The sequence below is a fragment of the Entelurus aequoreus genome, linkage group LG17 (genome assembly GCF_033978785.1).
Source record: "Entelurus aequoreus isolate RoL-2023_Sb linkage group LG17, RoL_Eaeq_v1.1, whole genome shotgun sequence".
Taxonomy (NCBI): domain Eukaryota; kingdom Metazoa; phylum Chordata; class Actinopteri; order Syngnathiformes; family Syngnathidae; genus Entelurus; species Entelurus aequoreus.
In genome coordinates, this window is record NC_084747.1 from 50,288,314 (window position 1) to 50,307,376 (window position 19,063).

General features: G+C 36.2%; 2 protein-coding genes across 2 annotated transcripts in view; one reads left to right on the forward strand and one right to left on the reverse strand.

Annotated features, from left to right (window-relative positions):
- The window catches only part of ntrk2a (neurotrophic tyrosine kinase, receptor, type 2a), a 231,548-nt gene extending 223,252 nt beyond the window's left edge, over positions 1-8,296 (reverse strand). The window contains exon 1 of the mRNA XM_062025863.1: positions 8,136-8,296. The gene's annotated coding sequence lies outside the window, so the exon portion shown is untranslated. The remainder of the gene's footprint in view (positions 1-8,135) is intronic.
- A 4,792-nt stretch (positions 8,297-13,088) lies between these two features.
- LOC133632978 (solute carrier family 28 member 3-like) overlaps positions 13,089-19,063 on the forward strand; it is a 31,952-nt gene continuing 25,977 nt past the window's right edge. Inside the window, exons 1-4 of the mRNA XM_062025870.1 lie at positions 13,089-13,358; positions 13,652-13,728; positions 16,835-16,926; positions 18,667-18,856. Of these exons, the coding sequence (XP_061881854.1) occupies positions 13,305-13,358; positions 13,652-13,728; positions 16,835-16,926; positions 18,667-18,856 (413 nt within the window). The 5' untranslated portion in view covers positions 13,089-13,304. The remainder of the gene's footprint in view (positions 13,359-13,651; positions 13,729-16,834; positions 16,927-18,666; positions 18,857-19,063) is intronic.

Below are 19,063 nucleotides of genomic sequence, written 5' to 3' on the forward strand. Positions count from 1 at the left end.
CACTGTGTTATTGTGTATTATTATAACATTTTTTAGTAACATGTTTAGTGAAAAAGTGTACTTTTGTAGATGGTAACGTCGGTGATCAGTAAAGAATACAAAGTGATTTTTGGGCCAGGACATAATTTGTTTTATTCATAATGGTCGTATATTTGCCACTTTATGTTGAATCATTTTTGTGAGCTTTTCAGTTAATTTTTTTTTTTTAATTTTTTTTATTATTATTATTATTATTTTTTTATTTTTTTATTAAAGAATTTATTAATCAATCAAACAAAACAATAGACAACAATACCATAATAATGCAATCCAATTCCAAAACCAAACTCGACCCAGCAACATTCAGAATAGCAATAAACAGAGCAATTGAGAGGACACACAAACATGACACAGAACAATCTAAAAGTAGTGAAACAAAAATGAATATTATCAACAACAGTATCAATATTAGTAACAATTTCAACATAGCAGTGATTAAAAATCCCTCATGGACATTATCATTAGAGACATTAATAAATAAAAAATAATAAATGAGTTTATTTTCTCATATAGAACCCAGAATGCGGTTTCCTTTACCCTTTCAATATCCGTCTATTTGTATTTGTGTTTGACTCTCTTCTCCTAATAGCGAATTGCATTATTGTAGTTTTACTGAGATCCAAAGATTGTCTGTTTTTGTCAAACCATCTCTTTAATGTATTAATTTCTTCTGTTATTATTTGTATTAGCGTCTGTGTGTTTGCTCCTAAACAAAACACAGACATTGTATACATGAGTGCTTTTTGACCAATCATTGAGGAGATCGCCTTAAACCGAGTTGGCCATACTCTCTTCATCGTTGGGCCACGAGCGCCCCCTAGAGGGCCACCAAGAAAGATGTTTACCAGCTGCGGTACATAGTTGTAATACACTTTCACACCACTTGTGGCAGTAATGACAATATCAAACAAATGGAAGAAGTCTGGAGCTGAAGTCATAGAAAAGTTTCTTAAGCGCAAAAATTACGACTAAAGTGGTGAAGCTGTATTTTCATTGGCAATTACATTTGACAGTTTATCTAGGAAGTGTATATATTATTATTATTTGTTATCAATTTAGAAGCGTTTTAATTGCAGAAAAAAATGGCCCCTTTTAATTGCCGTCAAATCCCAAAAATATGCTAAATTGTAGGGCTGCTCAGAAAAAACGATTCACATCCAAACCGCAATTTTTATTTATTCTGATTTTAAATTGACTCATAATTTGCGAACATTTTGTTTATTTGTTTTGTTTTGGGTTTTTTTGCATTATTTTGTAAAATATACATTTTGGGATTAAAAACAGTAAACAAATATTATTGATATTATTATTATTATTATCATCATTATTATTATTAATATTATTATTATTTTATTATTAATATTATTATTATTGATATGTTTGCTTTTGTACATTTTTGGTATTCTCTATTTTCCCAGTATTGTATTTAATAAGTATTGTATTTGTATGTGTTTTCAACTGCTTTGTATATTTCTGACCAAAGTATTTTAAAGTGTGTCTTTTCTTTTAACATGTAATAAGTTTTTTTTTTAATAGAAACAAACTTTAAGATAAGAAATATTGTTAAAAATAAATTAAAAATAAAAATACAACAGAATGTACTAAAAACAAATACAGTAGTTTTATGAAGTAATGGAATGGACTTTTACAGTATCTCCTTCAAGCTGCTTCTCTGTCAAAACGCCTTTGCAGCTACTGCATATTTTCATGGATAAATGTCCGCCATCCAGATATTATTTTAACATTCTGAACTGGGGTTAGACCAGGGGTCGGCAACCCAAAACGTTGAAATTGGAAATTGGAAATATTGGACCAAAAATACAACAAAAAAAAATCTGTCTGGTGCCGCAAAAACTTAAAAGCCTTATATAAGTGTTATAATGAAGGCAACACATAATGTAGGTGTCTATATTAGCCTACTATCAAAGGCTGACGCAAATCTTCGTTGACAGAAACGTTGTATTTTAATTTCTATTCTACACATTTTTGCAACATTGGAAAACATTAGTAAAATGGAGGCTTCTCACAGGATGAGATAACTCCTGGAAATGACTGTCTTAGAAAAGCCCAAGGTATAGATGTGTGTGTCCAGGTTTAAGGAAACGGCAGGCTGTCTTCTTTTAATGGACAATCTTTGCAAGCTGGGTAACGTTTGCTGTGGTCTGGAACAACATGGCACACAATCAACTATCTGAAATGCAGCCAATATTACATACAGATAATGTGTCATGAGACATACAAATATAAATTAAATACACAGGGGACATAAGTAAAGGAAATTAAATGAGCTCAGATATAGCTACAAACGAGGCATAATGATGCAATATGTACATACAGCTAGCCCAAATAGCATGTTAGCATTGATTAGCTTGCAGTCATGCAGTGACCAAATATGCCTGATTAGTTCTCCACACAAGTCAATAACATAAACAAAGCTCACCTTTGTGCATTCACGCACAGTATAAAACCTTTGGTGGACAAAATGAGACAAAGAATGAGTGGCATAAAACTGTGGCAGCGTCGGAGAAAGTTCCACATGTGAACAAACTACGATGAGTTTGAGGATCGCTGAGATCAGTAGGACAAAACGGTGCTTGCCAAATACTCTCATCGGTGGAGCATGTATAACATAAACAGTGGGATTTCTAACAATTAGGAAGGTTTGTGTCATGTTTTTTCTCCTACAGAAAATATATTAAAACAAAAATATATATATATATATCTTTTTCCATTTTCTCACATCTCTGAAAGTGAAGTGAATTTATAAAGTGAATTATATTTATATAGCGCTTTTTCTCTAGTGACTCAAAGCGCTTTTACATAGTGAAACCCAATATCTAAGTTACATTTAACCCTTGTGTGGTGTTCGGGTCTGTGGGACCCGTTTTCATTTTTTATTAAAAGAAAAGTGATACAATTAATTAATTTTTCAAACTGAGACTCACTGACTTTGGCTCATTTTCTGTGAAGAAAATATACCAAAATACATATTCAATGACCACACACCATACACCCCCCCTACACATTTCTATTACATATAAGATGTCCGGGTCCACTGGACCCGGGGCTAATAGAAGTGTGGAAATTGGTGTTCTGAGTACCACACACACAAACACACACACACACACACACACACACACACACACACACACATGCACACACAGCAGGCCTAGACAGGAGGAGGACAGAATGTAGGTACACAGAACATCAGAGGGTCAAATGTGCGAGAAAATGAGAGCAGAAAGTGTTGACAAACAATGTTGCAACCTTGTGTGGGAACCCGCAGGTGCAGAAACACAAAAGAAGAATCCCTGTGGGATGCAGAAACTGGCAGAGAAATTTTCCGTGCAACGTTCATATTGTTGTTACTCAGCCAGCGTTTGTGGGTCTGATGGACCCGTTGCATTTTGTGGCTTTTAATGCCTCACAATCAAACACTTTTATGTTAAAATACTGACCAGATGTTTATTGGGATAAGGTAAACATCTGTTCAGTATTTTAACATAAAAGTGTTTGATTGTGAGGCATTAAACGCCACAAAGCTCGCCTTTGTGCATTCACGCACAGTATAAAACCTTTGGTGGACAAAATGAGACAAAGAGGAAGTGGCATAAAACACGTCTTTCTGTGGCAGCGTCGGAGAAAGTTGCACATGTGAACAAACTACAAACTGTTTTACAGATGTTTATTGGGATAAGGTAAACATCTGTTCAGTATTTTAACATACAAGTGTTTGATTGTGAGGCATTAAAAGCCACAAAATGCAACTGGTCCATCAGACCCACAAACGCTGGCTGAGTAACAACAATATGAACATTATGCAAGGGTTAAACCAGTGTGGGTGGCACTGGGAGCAGGTGGGTAAAGTGTCTTGCCCAAGGACACAACGGCAGCGACTAGGATGGCGGAAGCGGGGATCGAACCTGGAACCCTCAAGTTGCTGGCACGGCCACTCTACCAACCGAGCTATACCGCCGGAAAGAGGTCCAGGGTGCCACTAAGGCGGCACTAAAGAACCGCATGCTGACCCCCGGGTTAGACTCATTCTGCTTCAGCATGGTGCAGCGATACGCCCAAATTGCTCGGGCATGTTTTTGATGCAGGGTTTCCCACACATTCATTTATTTGTGGCGGCCCGCCACGAAAGAATTACGTCCGCCACAAATAAAAAATAAAAAATAAAAAAATAAAAAAATAAAATAAATAAAATAAATAAAACAATTATTTTTATTGTTATTTTTTGTCCTCTCCAGCTTCTCAGGCAAATCATATAGTTGATGCAGATGCCCATATCGGCTGTTCAGATTTACTTTACAAAAGATAAGTGTAGGATACTTCTCTTGTTGCCTTATTTGTATTTGACTTTATTAAATGTATTTATATTAGAAACACAACATGTGTATATAACAAAGGGTGCAAAGTCTGCAGGCAGTAGGAAACACATGGTTAAGTGTAGGGAGTAAAACTGATGGCAGTCTAAAGTTCAAGATTTTTGGAGCTCTTTGTTCAGTGGATCAGATGTTTGATGGAGCTCTGTGTCTATCTACCACCACTACTGTTTTCTGTTTATTTGTTACCGACTGTGGCAGGACATCTCTGCCTCTGTTTCACTTTATGTTGCTGGTAAATAATATGGTTGTAGTAGTAGGCTAAAGTTAAATTATTTAGTATGCACAAATTAAAGGGGCAGAGCTTTGAGACATTTTAGCTTTTATATTTTATAAGATATATTTTTTGTAAGAACCACAATTAATAAATATATTTCCGTGAATAAGGTATTGTTCAAATCTGTATATAAATATGTACATAAAGTATTTTAATTATATTGTAAAATGGATGGATGGATGGATGGATGGACGTTTAAAACAAAACTGTTATTAATTAGTAAGTATACATTTTTTTAGCCTTTTTAGAGAAAATCAAATCATTGTGGTAAATTATGCAAATTACTCGATGATGTCATGGTGACCACGCCCATAGCCACACCCCCACCACCACAGGCATCTTGGCAGTTTATGGGAAACACTGTGATGATTTCTTTTTTTAATTCAATGAATATCTTCTTCCCAGCACCGTCAACTAATGTTGGTCACGCTCACATATTTGCTTGCTACTTAAAGCAAATCATTAAGAGACTGCTCTTATCTTAAAACACTCTTAGGTTGAGGTACCACCGTATTTTGGCACTAAACACTGTTTCCACACATTTGACCGTATATACTGCATTTATTTTCTGCTGAAATGCTTTCTTCCAGTGAGTTTACTCTTTTGCCACAAATCCCGCTCTTTCAGCTTACTTAGCTGCAAGATGTCATCAATTCACTGATGGGAATGAGCAGCCATCAAGTGTTTAGCATCCACGTACAGCCTCATTACGACCTTTTTTCCCCCCCCTTGCAAAGCTTCAGCGTACAGTAAAGAGCTGAATCAATAAGCAGCATATTTCAGCTTGTATGTGACAGGGAATGACATCACACCCCCACCCCTCATGTAACATGACGTTTGTGGTGACGCACAGGCATTGCCGCTGAACAGAGGAGAGTAATTATGGAGTGTGTGTGTGTGTGTTTGTTGCACATGGCCTCACACACACACACGGGCTCTTTGGCCCTAATTAAAACGTTGTCACAACAAAATATTCCAACTAATTGTCTCCTTCCTGCAGACAAGCCGCGGCCGTTACAAGCTTGTAATGAATTATGCCATTTTGTCACTAATGCAGCTGCTAATGTGTTAATGACAACATATTATGTTTATTCTAGCTTTAAATATCTACAAGATGATAATTATGATGATCAATAAGGATAAAAGCGTACATTAATTACAGCTAATCTGATATAATTGCCTGCCTGTGCGTGCGAGTCCATATTCCAATACAGTATTGGTGTATTTCTATGAAGTTTATTTATCCATCCATTAATTTTTCATTTCAATTTAATTTCAAAATTTAAATTTTTTTAAATGAGGGTTCGAATCGCCGTCGTATCGTCCCCAAGTGGAGTTTGCATTTTTTCTTTGTGCATGCATAAATTTCTCTGGCATCCACCTATGGTCCGTTAATTGGAGACGCTAAATCAGGGGTTCCAAAGTGCATTTATTGGCCCAAGAATCTATTTTTTAATTTATTTGTTTCTGTTTATGTATTTATTATTATTAATATTTATTTAATTTTATAATTTTTAATTTTTAAATTTTAGTTTTTTTTTTTTTTTTTTTTTTTTAAACAATTACAAACTCTATATACCGGATAAATAGTATATATTATTTTCTGCCATTTCTTACATAATTTACATAATGAAGTAATTGAAATGATTGACCAATTTTTTCCGTCATTTTGTTGGGGGGGTTTTATAATCAGAAGACATAAAGTAGGGGTGTCAAACTCATATATATATATATATATATATATATATATATATATATATATATATATATATATATATATATATATATATATATATATATATATATATATATATATATATATATATATATATATATATATATATATATATATATATATATATATATATATATAGTCAAGGTGGTTTATCCGTTATACAGTGCTCAATACCGGGGTAGAGAAGAATATATGTTAGGTCAGGAAAAAACACAGATGCTATTTTATAAAATCCCCTGAAGAGCAGGGAAACCTATGAAACGGCTTGTAGGGATGAAATAGCCTCTGTATTTTTTCCTGACCTAGCATATATATAAATATATATATATATGTATATATATATATATATATATATATATATATATATATATATATATATATATATATATATATATATATATATATATATATATATATATATATATATATATATATATATATATATATATATATTAGGGCTGCAACTAACAACTAATTTGATAATCGATTAATCGGTCGATTATTACTTAGATTAATCGATTAATAATCGGATAAAAGAGACAAACTACATTTCTATCCTTTCCAGTATTTTATTGGAAAAAAAACAGCATACTGGCACCATACTTATTTTGATTATTGTTTCTCAGTTGTTTGTAAATGTTGCAGTTTATAAATAAAGGTTTATAAAAAATAAATAAATACATTTTTAAAAAAATAAAAAAGTAGCCTCTGCACATGCGCATAGCATAGATCCAATGAATCGATGACTAAATTAATCGCTGAATATTTTTATAATCGATTTTAATCGATTTAATCGATTAGTTGTTGCAGCCCTAATATATATATATATATATATATATATATATATATATATATATATATATATATATATATATATATATATATATATATATAGTCAAGGTTATTGTGGTTTATCCGTTATACAGTTTTATTTTATAATATCCCCTATGAAACAGGCTTGTAGGGATTAAATAGCCTCTGTGTTTTTTCCTGACCTAGCGTGTATATATATATATATATATATATATATATATTTATATTCCTCGCGCACTAATTGACTGAAAGAGCGAGCACTTGCCGCGCGCTCACCTGTCACGTTATCGGGAAAATTTATTTTTAGACAATATGATTTGCCTGAGCGGCTAGGAGACACCGAGAGAAACAAGCAGTAGAAAATGGATTAGAAAGGACACATTTTACAGAATAATAATTTAAAAAATCCATCCATCCATCCATTTTCTACCGCTTATTCCCTTTGGGGTTGCGGGGGGCGCTGGAGCCTATCTCAGCTACAATCGGACGGAAGGCGGTGTACACCCTGGACAAGTCGCCACCTCATCTCAGGGCCAACACAGATAGACAGACAACATTCACACTCACATTCACACACTAGGGACCATTTAGTGTAGCCAATCAGCCTATAAAAAAATAAGAAAATAAATACAAATGTTACTTCTTTTTTTTACTCGGGACTTCCTGCGAACCGGATCCGGCCCGTGGACCGTAGTTTGGGGACCTCTGACTTAGAAAATACAGTTCAATAGCGTACATTAGACTTCGGTTTTGCATCAATAAACACTCGGAAAGTAATTCAATTACAAAAACACAATACCTCGTCGGCTGCTTGTATAGAAAGGAGCTTCTAACAAAGACTTAATTGCTTGAAGTTTTGCACAAATCAATGAATAAAACTTACAATCGGAAGATAACGCGCTCATATTTCCTTCCTTTCCTGCTTGTTCTCTCATGTTTACTGTCCGTAGGGGCGCAACATCGCAACATATTGTTCCGCTTTGCAACACTATACAATACATATACATTCTCCCCAGAAGGTTTTATAATCATACACATATTTTATCACTCTGCATCATGAACTTATTTATTGACATTTATTTATTCATGACATATATTTAAAGCACGCACACTCTATACACTATTGAAATACTTAATGCATCGAAGTATACTTTTTATTTGAATGTGAACTGACGTGAACCTGCACTCACCTGTTCATGCTCTTATGAGATAAGTTAGCCAACGCTGCCCTCTAGTGGTCGCCAGTTAGATTGCTTCTAAGTGTATTTTGTCCACCCCATTACATTGGCTGGTTGGTTGAAGTTTATTTGGAACATGTATGCATTACATATTTTTCATTTCTCTTTACAACATGTCCGAAAAGCAGTAGGAAGAAGCAAAGCTTATTTAATCCTATCCCTTTAGCACTTTATAGCACATTACTAACACATGTTCACTTCGTTCTCATTTCATAACACGATTTCTCAATACAACAGTTCTCTTAATAAATAGTTAAGTCATTTATGATTCACTTAATGAGATAAATAATATCTCATTTTCAAAAAGTTTAAGACAGGGGTACTTCAATAAAATCCCCTGAAGAGCAGGGAAACCTGCTAAACAGGCTTGTAGGGATGAAATAGCTTCTGCGGTTTTTTTCCTGACCCGTTTTACAGGTTTCCCTGCTCTTCAAGAGATTTTATTGAAGTATATAAAATCCCCTGAAGAGCGGGGAAACATGCAAAACAGGCTTGTAGGGATGAAATGTGTGTTTTTTCCTGACCTAACGTATATTAAAGTACCAATGATTGTCACACACACACTAGGTGTGGCGAAATCATTCTCTGCTTTCGACCCATCACCCTTGATCACCCCCTGGGAGGTGAGGGGAGCAGTGGGCAGCAGCGGTGGCCGCGCCCGGGAATCATTTTTGGTGATTTAACCCCCAATTCCAACCCTTGATGCTGAGTGCCAAGCAGGGAGGTAATGGGTCCCATTTTATAGTCTTTGGTATGACTCAGCCGGGGTTTGAACTCACAACCTACCGATCTCAGGGCGGACACTCTAACCACTAGGCCACTGAGTAGGTCTTATTCCGCTCTACCCTGGTATTGTTTACCTGTATCTCACCTTTTTTGTAAGAGGCGCCGGAAGTTGGCAGACCCGTCAGCGATCCTGTTCTGTCTCCCTGTAATGTTTGATCCTGTTCTGTCCCCCTGTAATGTTGGTCTGATCTTGAATGGGATTGTGCTGAAAAATGTTTATTTCCCCTCGGGGATTAATAAAGTATTTCTGATTCTGATTCTGATTCTGATTGAGCACTGTATAACGAGCGCGATGATGTCACCTTATCGATAATATGATTTGCCTGAGCGGCTAAGAGACACCGAGAGTAACAAGCAGTAGAAAAAAATAAAAAATTTAAAAATATAAATGTAATTATTTGTTTCGCAGGGAAACCTGCGAAACAGGCTTCTAAGGATAATATAGCCTGTGTTTTTTCCTGACCTAAAGTATATTCTGCTCTACCCGCACTGTATAACGGATAAACCACAGAAACCTCGACTGGTTTAAGACATTAATCAGACTTTCCTTTGTACTTATACACGCTTAGTTTGAGCAGTCTCTTAAGGTGGACCTATCCAGCAAAACCAACTCCTCTCACCCGCCGGCACCTGCCCATGCGCCTCTGGGATCTGCATAAGACCCAAAGATTTAAAAAAAAAATCAAACTTAATTTACAAACTGTTGGCTGGAGTTGTTGTGTAGCTAGCTTAGCCTTCTACTGTTAGACAAGAGCGTTACCGTCCTCTGGCAAAATAAAGATAGATTTTCCTAAGAACTACTTTTAATTGGACACAGAGAGCAACAAGCAGTAGAAAAAAATAAAAATTAAAAAAATATATATGTAAATCCCCTGACGAGCAGGGAAACCTGCGAAACAGGCTTGTAGGGATGATATAGCCTCTGTGTTTTTTCCTGACCTAACGTATATTCCGCTCTACCCCGGTATTGAGCACTGTATAACGGATAAACCACAGAAACCTTGACCCGGGTTTGGGGACCCATGGTTTAAGACATTAATCAGACTTCTCCTTTGTACTTATACACGCTTAGTTTGAGCAGTCTCTTAAGGGGGACCTATCCAGCAAAACCAACTCCTCTCACCCGCCGGCACCTGCCCATGCGCCTCTGGGATCTGCATAAGTCCCAAAGATTAAAAAAAAAAATCAAACTTAATTTACAAACTATTGGCTGGAGTTGTTGTGTAGCTAGCTTAGCCTTCTACTGTTAGACAAGAGCGTTACCGTCCTCTGGCAAAATAAAGATAGATTTTCCTAAGAACTACTTTTAATTGGACACAGAGAGCAACAAGCAGTAGAAAAAAATAAAAATTTAAAAAATATATATGTAAATCCCCTGACGAGCAGGGAAACCTGCGAAACAGGCTTGTAGGGATGATATAGCCTCTGTGTTTTTTCCTGACCTAACGTATATTCCGCTCTACCCCGATATTAAGCACTGTATAACGGATAAACCACAAAAACCTCGACCCGGGTTTGGGGACCCCTGGTTTAAGACATTAATCAGACTTCTCCTTTGTACTTATACACGCTTAGTTTGAGCAGTCTCTTAAGGTGGACCTATCCAGCAAAACCAACTCCTCTCACCCGCCGGCCCCTGCCCATGCGCCTCTGGGATCTGCATAAGTCCCAAAGATTAAAAAAAAAATCAAACTTAATTTACAAACTGTTGGCTGGAGTTGTTGTGTAGCTAGCTTAGCCTTCTACTGTTAGACAAGAGCCTTACCGTCCTCTGGCAAAATAAAGATAGATTTTCCTAAGAACTACTTTTAATTGGACACAGAGAGCAACAAGCAGTAGAAAAAAATTAAAATTTTAAAAATATATATGTAAATCCCCTGACGAGCAGGGAAACCTGCAAAACAGGCTTGTAGGGATGATATAGCCTCTGTGTTTTTTCCTGACCTAACGTATATTCCGCTCTACCCCAATATTAAGCACTGTATAACGGATAAACCACATAAACCTCGACCCGGGTTTGGGGACCCCTGGTTTAAGACATTAATCAGACTTCTCCTTTGTACTTATACACGCTTAGTTTGAGCAGTCTCTTAAGGTGGACCTATCCAGCAAAACCAACTCCTCTCACCCGCCGGCACCTGCCCATGCGCCTCTGGGATCTGCATAAGTCCCAAAGATTAAAAAAAAAAAAATCAAACTTAATTTACAAACTGTTGGCTGGAGTTGTTGTGTAGCTAGCTTAGCCTTCTACTGTTAGACAAGAGCGTTACCGTCCTCTGGCAAAATAAAGATAGATTTTCCTAAGAACTACTTTTAATTGGACACAGAGAGCAACAAGCAGTAGAAAAAAATAAAAATTAAAAAAATATATATGTAAATCCCCTGACGAGCAGGGAAACCTGCGAAACAGGCTTGTAGGGATGATATAGCCTCTGTGTTTTTTCCTGACCTAACGTATATTCCGCTCTACCCCGATATTAAGCACTGTATAACGGATAAACCACAAAAACCTCGACCCGGGTTTGGGGACCCCTGGTTTAAGACATTAATCAGACTTCTCCTTTGTACTTATACACGCTTAGTTTGAGCAGTCTCTTAAGGTGGACCTATCCAGCAAAACCAACTCCTCTCACCCGCCGGCACCTGCCCATGCGCCTCTGGGATCTGCATAAGTCCCAAAGATTAAAAAAAAAATCAAACTTAATTTACAAACTGTTGGCTGGAGTTGTTGTGTAGCTAGCTTAGCCTTCTACTGTTAGACAAGAGCCTTACCGTCCTCTGGCAAAATAAAGATAGATTTTCCTAAGAACTACTTTTAATTGGACACAGAGAGCAACAAGCAGTAGAAAAAAATTAAAATTTTAAAAATATATATGTAAATCCCCTGACGAGCAGGGAAACCTGCAAAACAGGCTTGTAGGGATGATATAGCCTCTGTGTTTTTTCCTGACCTAACGTATATTCCGCTCTACCCCAATATTAAGCACTGTATAACGGATAAACCACATAAACCTCGACCCGGGTTTGGGGACCCCTGGTTTAAGACATTAATCAGACTTCTCCTTTGTACTTATACACGCTTAGTTTGAGCAGTCTCTTAAGGTGGACCTATCCAGCAAAACCAACTCCTCTCACCCGCCGGCACCTGCCCATGCGCCTCTGGGATCTGCATAAGTCCCAAAGATTAAAAAAAAAATCAAACTTAATTTACAAACTGTTGGCTGGAGTTGTTGTGTAGCTAGCTTAGCCTTCTACTGTTAGACAAGAGCGTTACCGTCCTCTGGCAAAATAAAGATAGATTTTCCTTAGAACTAATTTTAATTGGACACAGAGAGCAACAAGCAGTAGAAAAAAATAAAAATTTTAAAAATATATATGTAAATCCCCTGACGAGCAGGGAAACCTGCGAAACAGGCTTGTAGGGATGATATAGCCTCTGTGTTTTTTCCTGACCTAACGTATATTCCGCTCTACCCCGATATTAAGCACTGTATAACGGATAAACCACAGAAACCTCGACCCGGGTTTGGGGACCCCTGGTTTAAGACTTTAATCAGACTTCTCCTTTGTACTTATACACGCTTAGTTTGAAGGGGACCTATCCAGCAAAACCCTCTCCTCTCACCCGCCGGCACCTGCCCATGCGCCTCTGGGATCTGTATAAGTCCCAAAGATTTAAAAAAAAAAATCAAACTTAATTTACAAACTGTTGGCTGGAGTTGTTGTGTAGCTAGCTTAGCCTTCTACTGTTATTCACGAACGCCTGTATTTGCGTTTTTTTCAGTCTACCAACGTTTATGTCTGGGTGTGCAACCAATGTCCCAGTGTGCGATCGCTTCATTCATTCATTCATTTGACCTCTGCCATTCAGCTCGTTGCAGTAAGCGAGGAGACGAAAACCACCGCAGGAGTTCGATGAACGAAAAGGGGGGTGGAGCCAACATGGAAGGCGGAGCTGACAGGTGTGCCTTCAAAGCTTGGCGTGGCCCCGCCTCCTCTGCCAGTGCTGTCACCTGAGCAGAGAGAAGATGACGGAGCTGAGGCCAAAGAGCGGACAACACAACAAGGCCTTTGCGCCTGAGGTAGGAACACTTTTCTCGGTTCTTTTTTGAAAAGTTAATTTGTGCATTTTTGCTTTTTCTTCAACTTGATGCTTTGTTTGCTTTAAAAAAAGAGCGAAATTAAAGAAGTGGAGTTTCAGGCGTAAGTGATGTGCTGTGCTGTTTGTCTATAATGTTTGTGTCAATATCTGTGGAAGTAGTGCAAGTATCTTAAAGCTTCAGTCAATATAGACTCTTTAACTTTTTAAACGTCTTACCCGAGGCCGTGTGTATGTGTGTGCGTGTGCGTGCGTGTGTGTGTGTGTGTATAACAGGAGGAGGTGTACATCGACGTGGATTCAGAAGTTGCAGAAGATGTTGACAAAACGACATACAGACACAAATACAGTTTGTGTGTCTTTTTCTCAGACTTGTATTCTTAAATATATTGTAACTGTACATACTGTACTCACCTGACACTTAATTAGGTACCCCTGCCCAATTCATGAGGTCCCACACAAGCGCTCCTCTCTCTCCCTTTTGGACTTCAAAATGTACTTTTAGACTTAGACAAACTTAAACTTAGACAAACTTTATATGATCCACAAGGGAAATTGTTCCACACAGTTACAAATGATGGAAAATATGGAAAGGACAATGCAGGTATAAAATAGACTAAAAGCAATATAAAATATAACATATATACGTAATATTTACATAATATATGTACAGGATATGATTTTTTTTTTTGTACTTTTATTATAGTGGATGTACTGTATAGCTTGCAGCAGGGTATACCCACACTGTACTGCCAGAGCTCTTTCTAATATTTTGGTAACTTTGTCTATGTTAATTTAAAAAAATTATTATAATAATGATATTTTTTTAATGTTGGCACCAATTCTTTTTTTTTTTTTTTTACAAAAAAAAAAAAAATTTTTTAATTTTTTTAACAATACTTTGAGGTTTTTTTGCCCTTTGTTGTAGCTATTTCTTTTTTAAGGTAGGATGCAGTCCTTTATTTATTTTTTATTTTTGTTCAGTTATTTTTTTTTGGTAGGATCCAATCCAACTTTATTTGTAAAGCACTTTAAAAATAACCAATGGACCAGCAATACTTTATATTTATTTTTTTTTGGTAGGATCCAATCCAACTTTATTTGTAAAGCACTTTAAAAATAACCAATGGACCAGCAATACATTATTTATTTTTATTTTTTGGTAGGATCCAATCCAACTTTATTTTTAAAGTACTTTAAAATAACCAATGTACCAGTGATCCTTTATTATTATTTTACTTTTTTTGGTAGGATCCAATCCAACTTTATTTGTAAAGTACTTTAAAATAACCAATGTACCAGCAATCCTTTATTATTATTTTACTTTTTGGGTAGGATCCAGCCATCCATCCATCCATTTCCTACCGCTTGTCTCTTTCGGGGTCGCAGGAATCCAACTTTATTTGTAAAGTAATTAAAACATAACCAAAGTACCAGCAATCCTTTATTATTCTTTTACTTTATTAGTAGGATCAAATCCAACTTTATTTGTAAAGTACTTTAAAATAACCAATGTACCAGCAATCCTTTATTATTATTTTTACTTTTTTGGTAGGATCCATCCATCCATTTTCTACCGCTTGTCCCTTTCGGGGTCGCGGGAATCCAACTTTATTTGTAAAGTACTTTAAAATAACCAATCTACCAGCAATCCTTTATTATTATTATATACTATTTATTATATATTATTAACTTTACCGCTGCTGGTAGTTTTTTCTATGTTTTTATTTAATAAGTTGTAGGTGTATTTATTTCAGTATAAAAGTGTAAAAAGTGTTTTGCTTGGGTCATGAAATGATGATAATGGTGTGCCAGGGCATACATACATTTTATATTTAACGCTTAAAATCTCTGGAGTCTACATCAACTTCAGATCTATCCTTCATTTCAAAATGTTTTTTTGTTTTTTTTATGTTGTTTTTTTGTTTGTTTGTTTTCCGCCCTTTTTTGTCAAACAAAACTATGTTTTTTAATGGCAAACACACAAAATATGCAAAATCTTCCACCAAAAATATTTTTCAAAGTGGAATATCTGATGTGAAGTAATCGGAACCTTGCATAGGTCAATAATTCATAATAACATTGATTTTGATTCAATATTATGTTTTGAGCAATGACAGTTTGAAAGAAAAAAAAACAGCTTTGTTTTAATTAGTCAACATTGCAACTTTTTCTAAATTACATTTCACCTTTAAGCTTTTTTATATCACTTTTGTTATGTTTTTGTTTATTTTAATAGGATTTTTAGAATGTGCCGTGGACCTTTAAAACATTAGTTTTTAACCCCTTCTTAATCCTGAAGGTACATTGAAAATACACGCAACCCTAACTCAAAATGCCGGGGAAAAGAGGACGTATGGTCAGTCTAAGCCAGGGGTGTCCAAATTTTTTCCACTGAGGGCCGCACACTGAAAAATCAAAGCAAGCGGGGGCCATTTTGATATTTTTTATTTTAAAAACCAATACAATATATGTATAAAAAATATACATTTAGGCGTCCACTCAGGCTTTATACCGGGAACTCCAAAGGGTTTAGGTTCAAAAAAATTTAAAAAAATGTCATTATTTAGTATTATTATTATTATTCAAAGTTTAAATATCTAGATCAACATTAGGTATATCTGACAATATAAAGGTTGTTTTTTTTTAAATTTAAGTTGTATGCCCTTTTTGTCAAAGAAAACCCAGTTTTTTTATGGAAAAAACACAAAATATGAAATCTTTTCCCCCAATAAAATTTTAAAGTGGAACATTTCAGATTATACAATAATTGGAGCTCATAACATAACTCATAACAACATTGATTTTAATGTATTATTATTTTTTGAGCAATGATACTTAAAAAAAAAAAAAAAAGGCCCACTAAAATTATTGGGGATCCAAAAGGGTCCTGCTCAGTAAAGTGTTAAAAAATAAATCGTAATTTTTTTTAAAACTGTTAATACAATAGTCTCGAGCTCAACTTCAGATCTATCCGTCAATTATAACTTGTATTGTTGTTTATGATGTTCCTTGTTTGTTCATTTTATGCCCTTCTTTAAAAAAAAACCAACATAGTTTTTTATATGGCAAACACAAAATATGCAACATTTTCCCCAAAAAAATATCTCAAAGTGGAATATTTAATGCGACATAATTGGAGCCTTGAATAAGTCAATAATTCATAATAACATTGTTTTTGATTCATTATTATGTTTTAAAGAAAGAAACAGCCTGCATGACAGCTTAGTGTTATTAGAGTCAACATAGCAACATTTTATTGTCACCTGTTTACTCTTTTATACCACTTTTTATGTTTTTTATTTATTTTAATCGTATTTTTAGAATGTGCCGTGGGGCCGTTAAAAAATTACCTGCGGGCCGCAAATGGCCCCCGGGCCGCACTTTGGACATCCCTGGTCTAAGCTATATAAAGTATGCATACTTCTATGAAGTCTCACATTTCCTGTCCGTCTTTAGTCTGCTGCTGAAGAAAATGGAGTCCTTCGAAGGCTTTTTTGTACAACACAGAGCGACATTCCGGCTGGTTATGAAGATATTCATAGCAACATGTGAGTCGAACTATTGCTGAATGAACTTATTGTTGACTACTTTTCATCATTTCACTGAGTCTGCCTTGATGAAGATAACATGCTCACTTTGTTCATAATGTTGTTTGAAACTATTGATGCATTATGTTTTCATCATTAATTATTACAAACCCCGTTTCCATATGAGTTGGGAAATTGTGTTAGATGTAAATATAAACGGAATACAATGATTTGCAAATCCTTTTCAACCCATATTCAGTTGAATGCACTACAAAGACAACATATTTGATGTTCAAACTCATAAACTTTATTTTTTTTTTGCAAATAATAATTAACTTAGAATTTCATGGCTGCAACATGTGCCAAAGTAGTTGGGAAAGGGCATGTTCACCACTGTGTTACATGGCCTTTCCTTTTAACAACACTCAGTAAACGTTTGGGAACTGAGGAGACACATTTTTGAAGCTTCTCAGGTGGAATTCTTTCCCATTCTTGCTTGATGTACAGCTTAAGTTGTTCAACAGTCCGGGGGTCTCCGTTGTGCTATTTTAGGCTTCATAATGCGCCACACATTTTCAATGGGAGACAGGTCTGGACTACAGGCAGGCCAGTCTAGTTACCGCACTCTTTTACTATGAAGCCACGTTGATGTAACACGTAGTTTGGCATTGTCTTGCTGAAATAAGCAGGGGCGTCCATGGTAACGTTGCTTGGATGGCAACATATGTTGCTCCAAAACCTGTATGTACCTTTCAGCATTAATGGCGCCTTCACAGATGTGTAAGTTACCCATGTCTCGGGCACCAATACACCCCCATACCATCACACATGCTGGCTTTTCAACTTTGCGCCTATAACAATCCGGATGGTTCTTTTCCTCTTTGGTCCGGAGGACACGACGTCCACAGTTTCCAAAAACAATTTGAAATGTGGACTCGTCAGACCACAGAACACTTTTCCACTTTGTATCAGTCCATCTTAGATGAGCTCAGGCCCAGCGAAGCCGGCGGCGTTTCTGGGTGTTGTTGATAAACGGTTTTCGCTTTGCATAGGAGAGTTTTAACTTGCACTTACAGATGTAGCGACCAACTGTAGTTACTGACAGTGGGTTTCTGAAGTGTTCCTGAGCCCATGTGGTGATATCCTTTACACACTGATGTCGCTTGTTGATGCAGTACAGCCTGAAGGATCGAAGGTCACGGGCTTAGCTGCTTATGTGCAGTGATTTCTCCAGATTCTCTGAACCCTTTGATGATATTACGGAGCGTAGATGGTGAAATCCCTAAATTCCTTGCAATAGCTGGTTGAGAAAGGTTTTTCTTAAACTGTTCAACAATTTGCTCACGCATTTGTTGACAGAGTGGTGACCCTCGCCCCATCCTTGTTTGTGAATGACTGAGCATTTCATGGAATCTACTTTTATACCCAATCATGGCACCCACCTGTTCCCAATTTGCCTGTTCACCTGTGGGATGTTCCAAATAAGTGTTTGATGAGCATTCCTCAACTTTATCAGTATTTATTGCCACCTTTCCCAACTTCTTTGTCACGTGTTGCTGGCATCAAATTCTAAAGTTAATGATTATTTGCAAAAAAAAAAAATGTTTTATCAGTTTGAACATCAAATATGTTGTCTTTGTAGCATATTCAACTGAATATGGGTTGAAAATGATTTGCAAATCATTGTATTCCGTTTATATTTAAATCTAACACAATTTCCCAACTCATATGGAAACGGGGTTTGTATTATTATTGTTTCAGCCTGGGTTGCCACGGTGATTGCAGCCTGCGTGCTCAACTTCCATCGGGCTAAGGTGCTGTTGGTCCTCTCCTTGGTGGTTCTCTTCTTCCTGCTTTGGGATTGGATGATGGGGCGCTATGGCGACCGGGCGATGGAGGCACTTCTTCCTGTCAGAGAGCTCGTCAGCAGACACTTGCTCAGGATCCGATGGTGAGGGATTGATTATTAATAATAATCAAAGTTAATAAGAAGACAATGCAACATACATTTTTAACCCAGGTAGCAGTTGTGTTAGTTCCTCGTTGCATCCAGCAGATGACTTTGTGGTGAAAAAACCTTCTTATTCACTCAAATATGCAGGGTTGAAATATAAGGTGAACAAAATTAAAAATGAGTTAATTGCAAATATTTTATAAC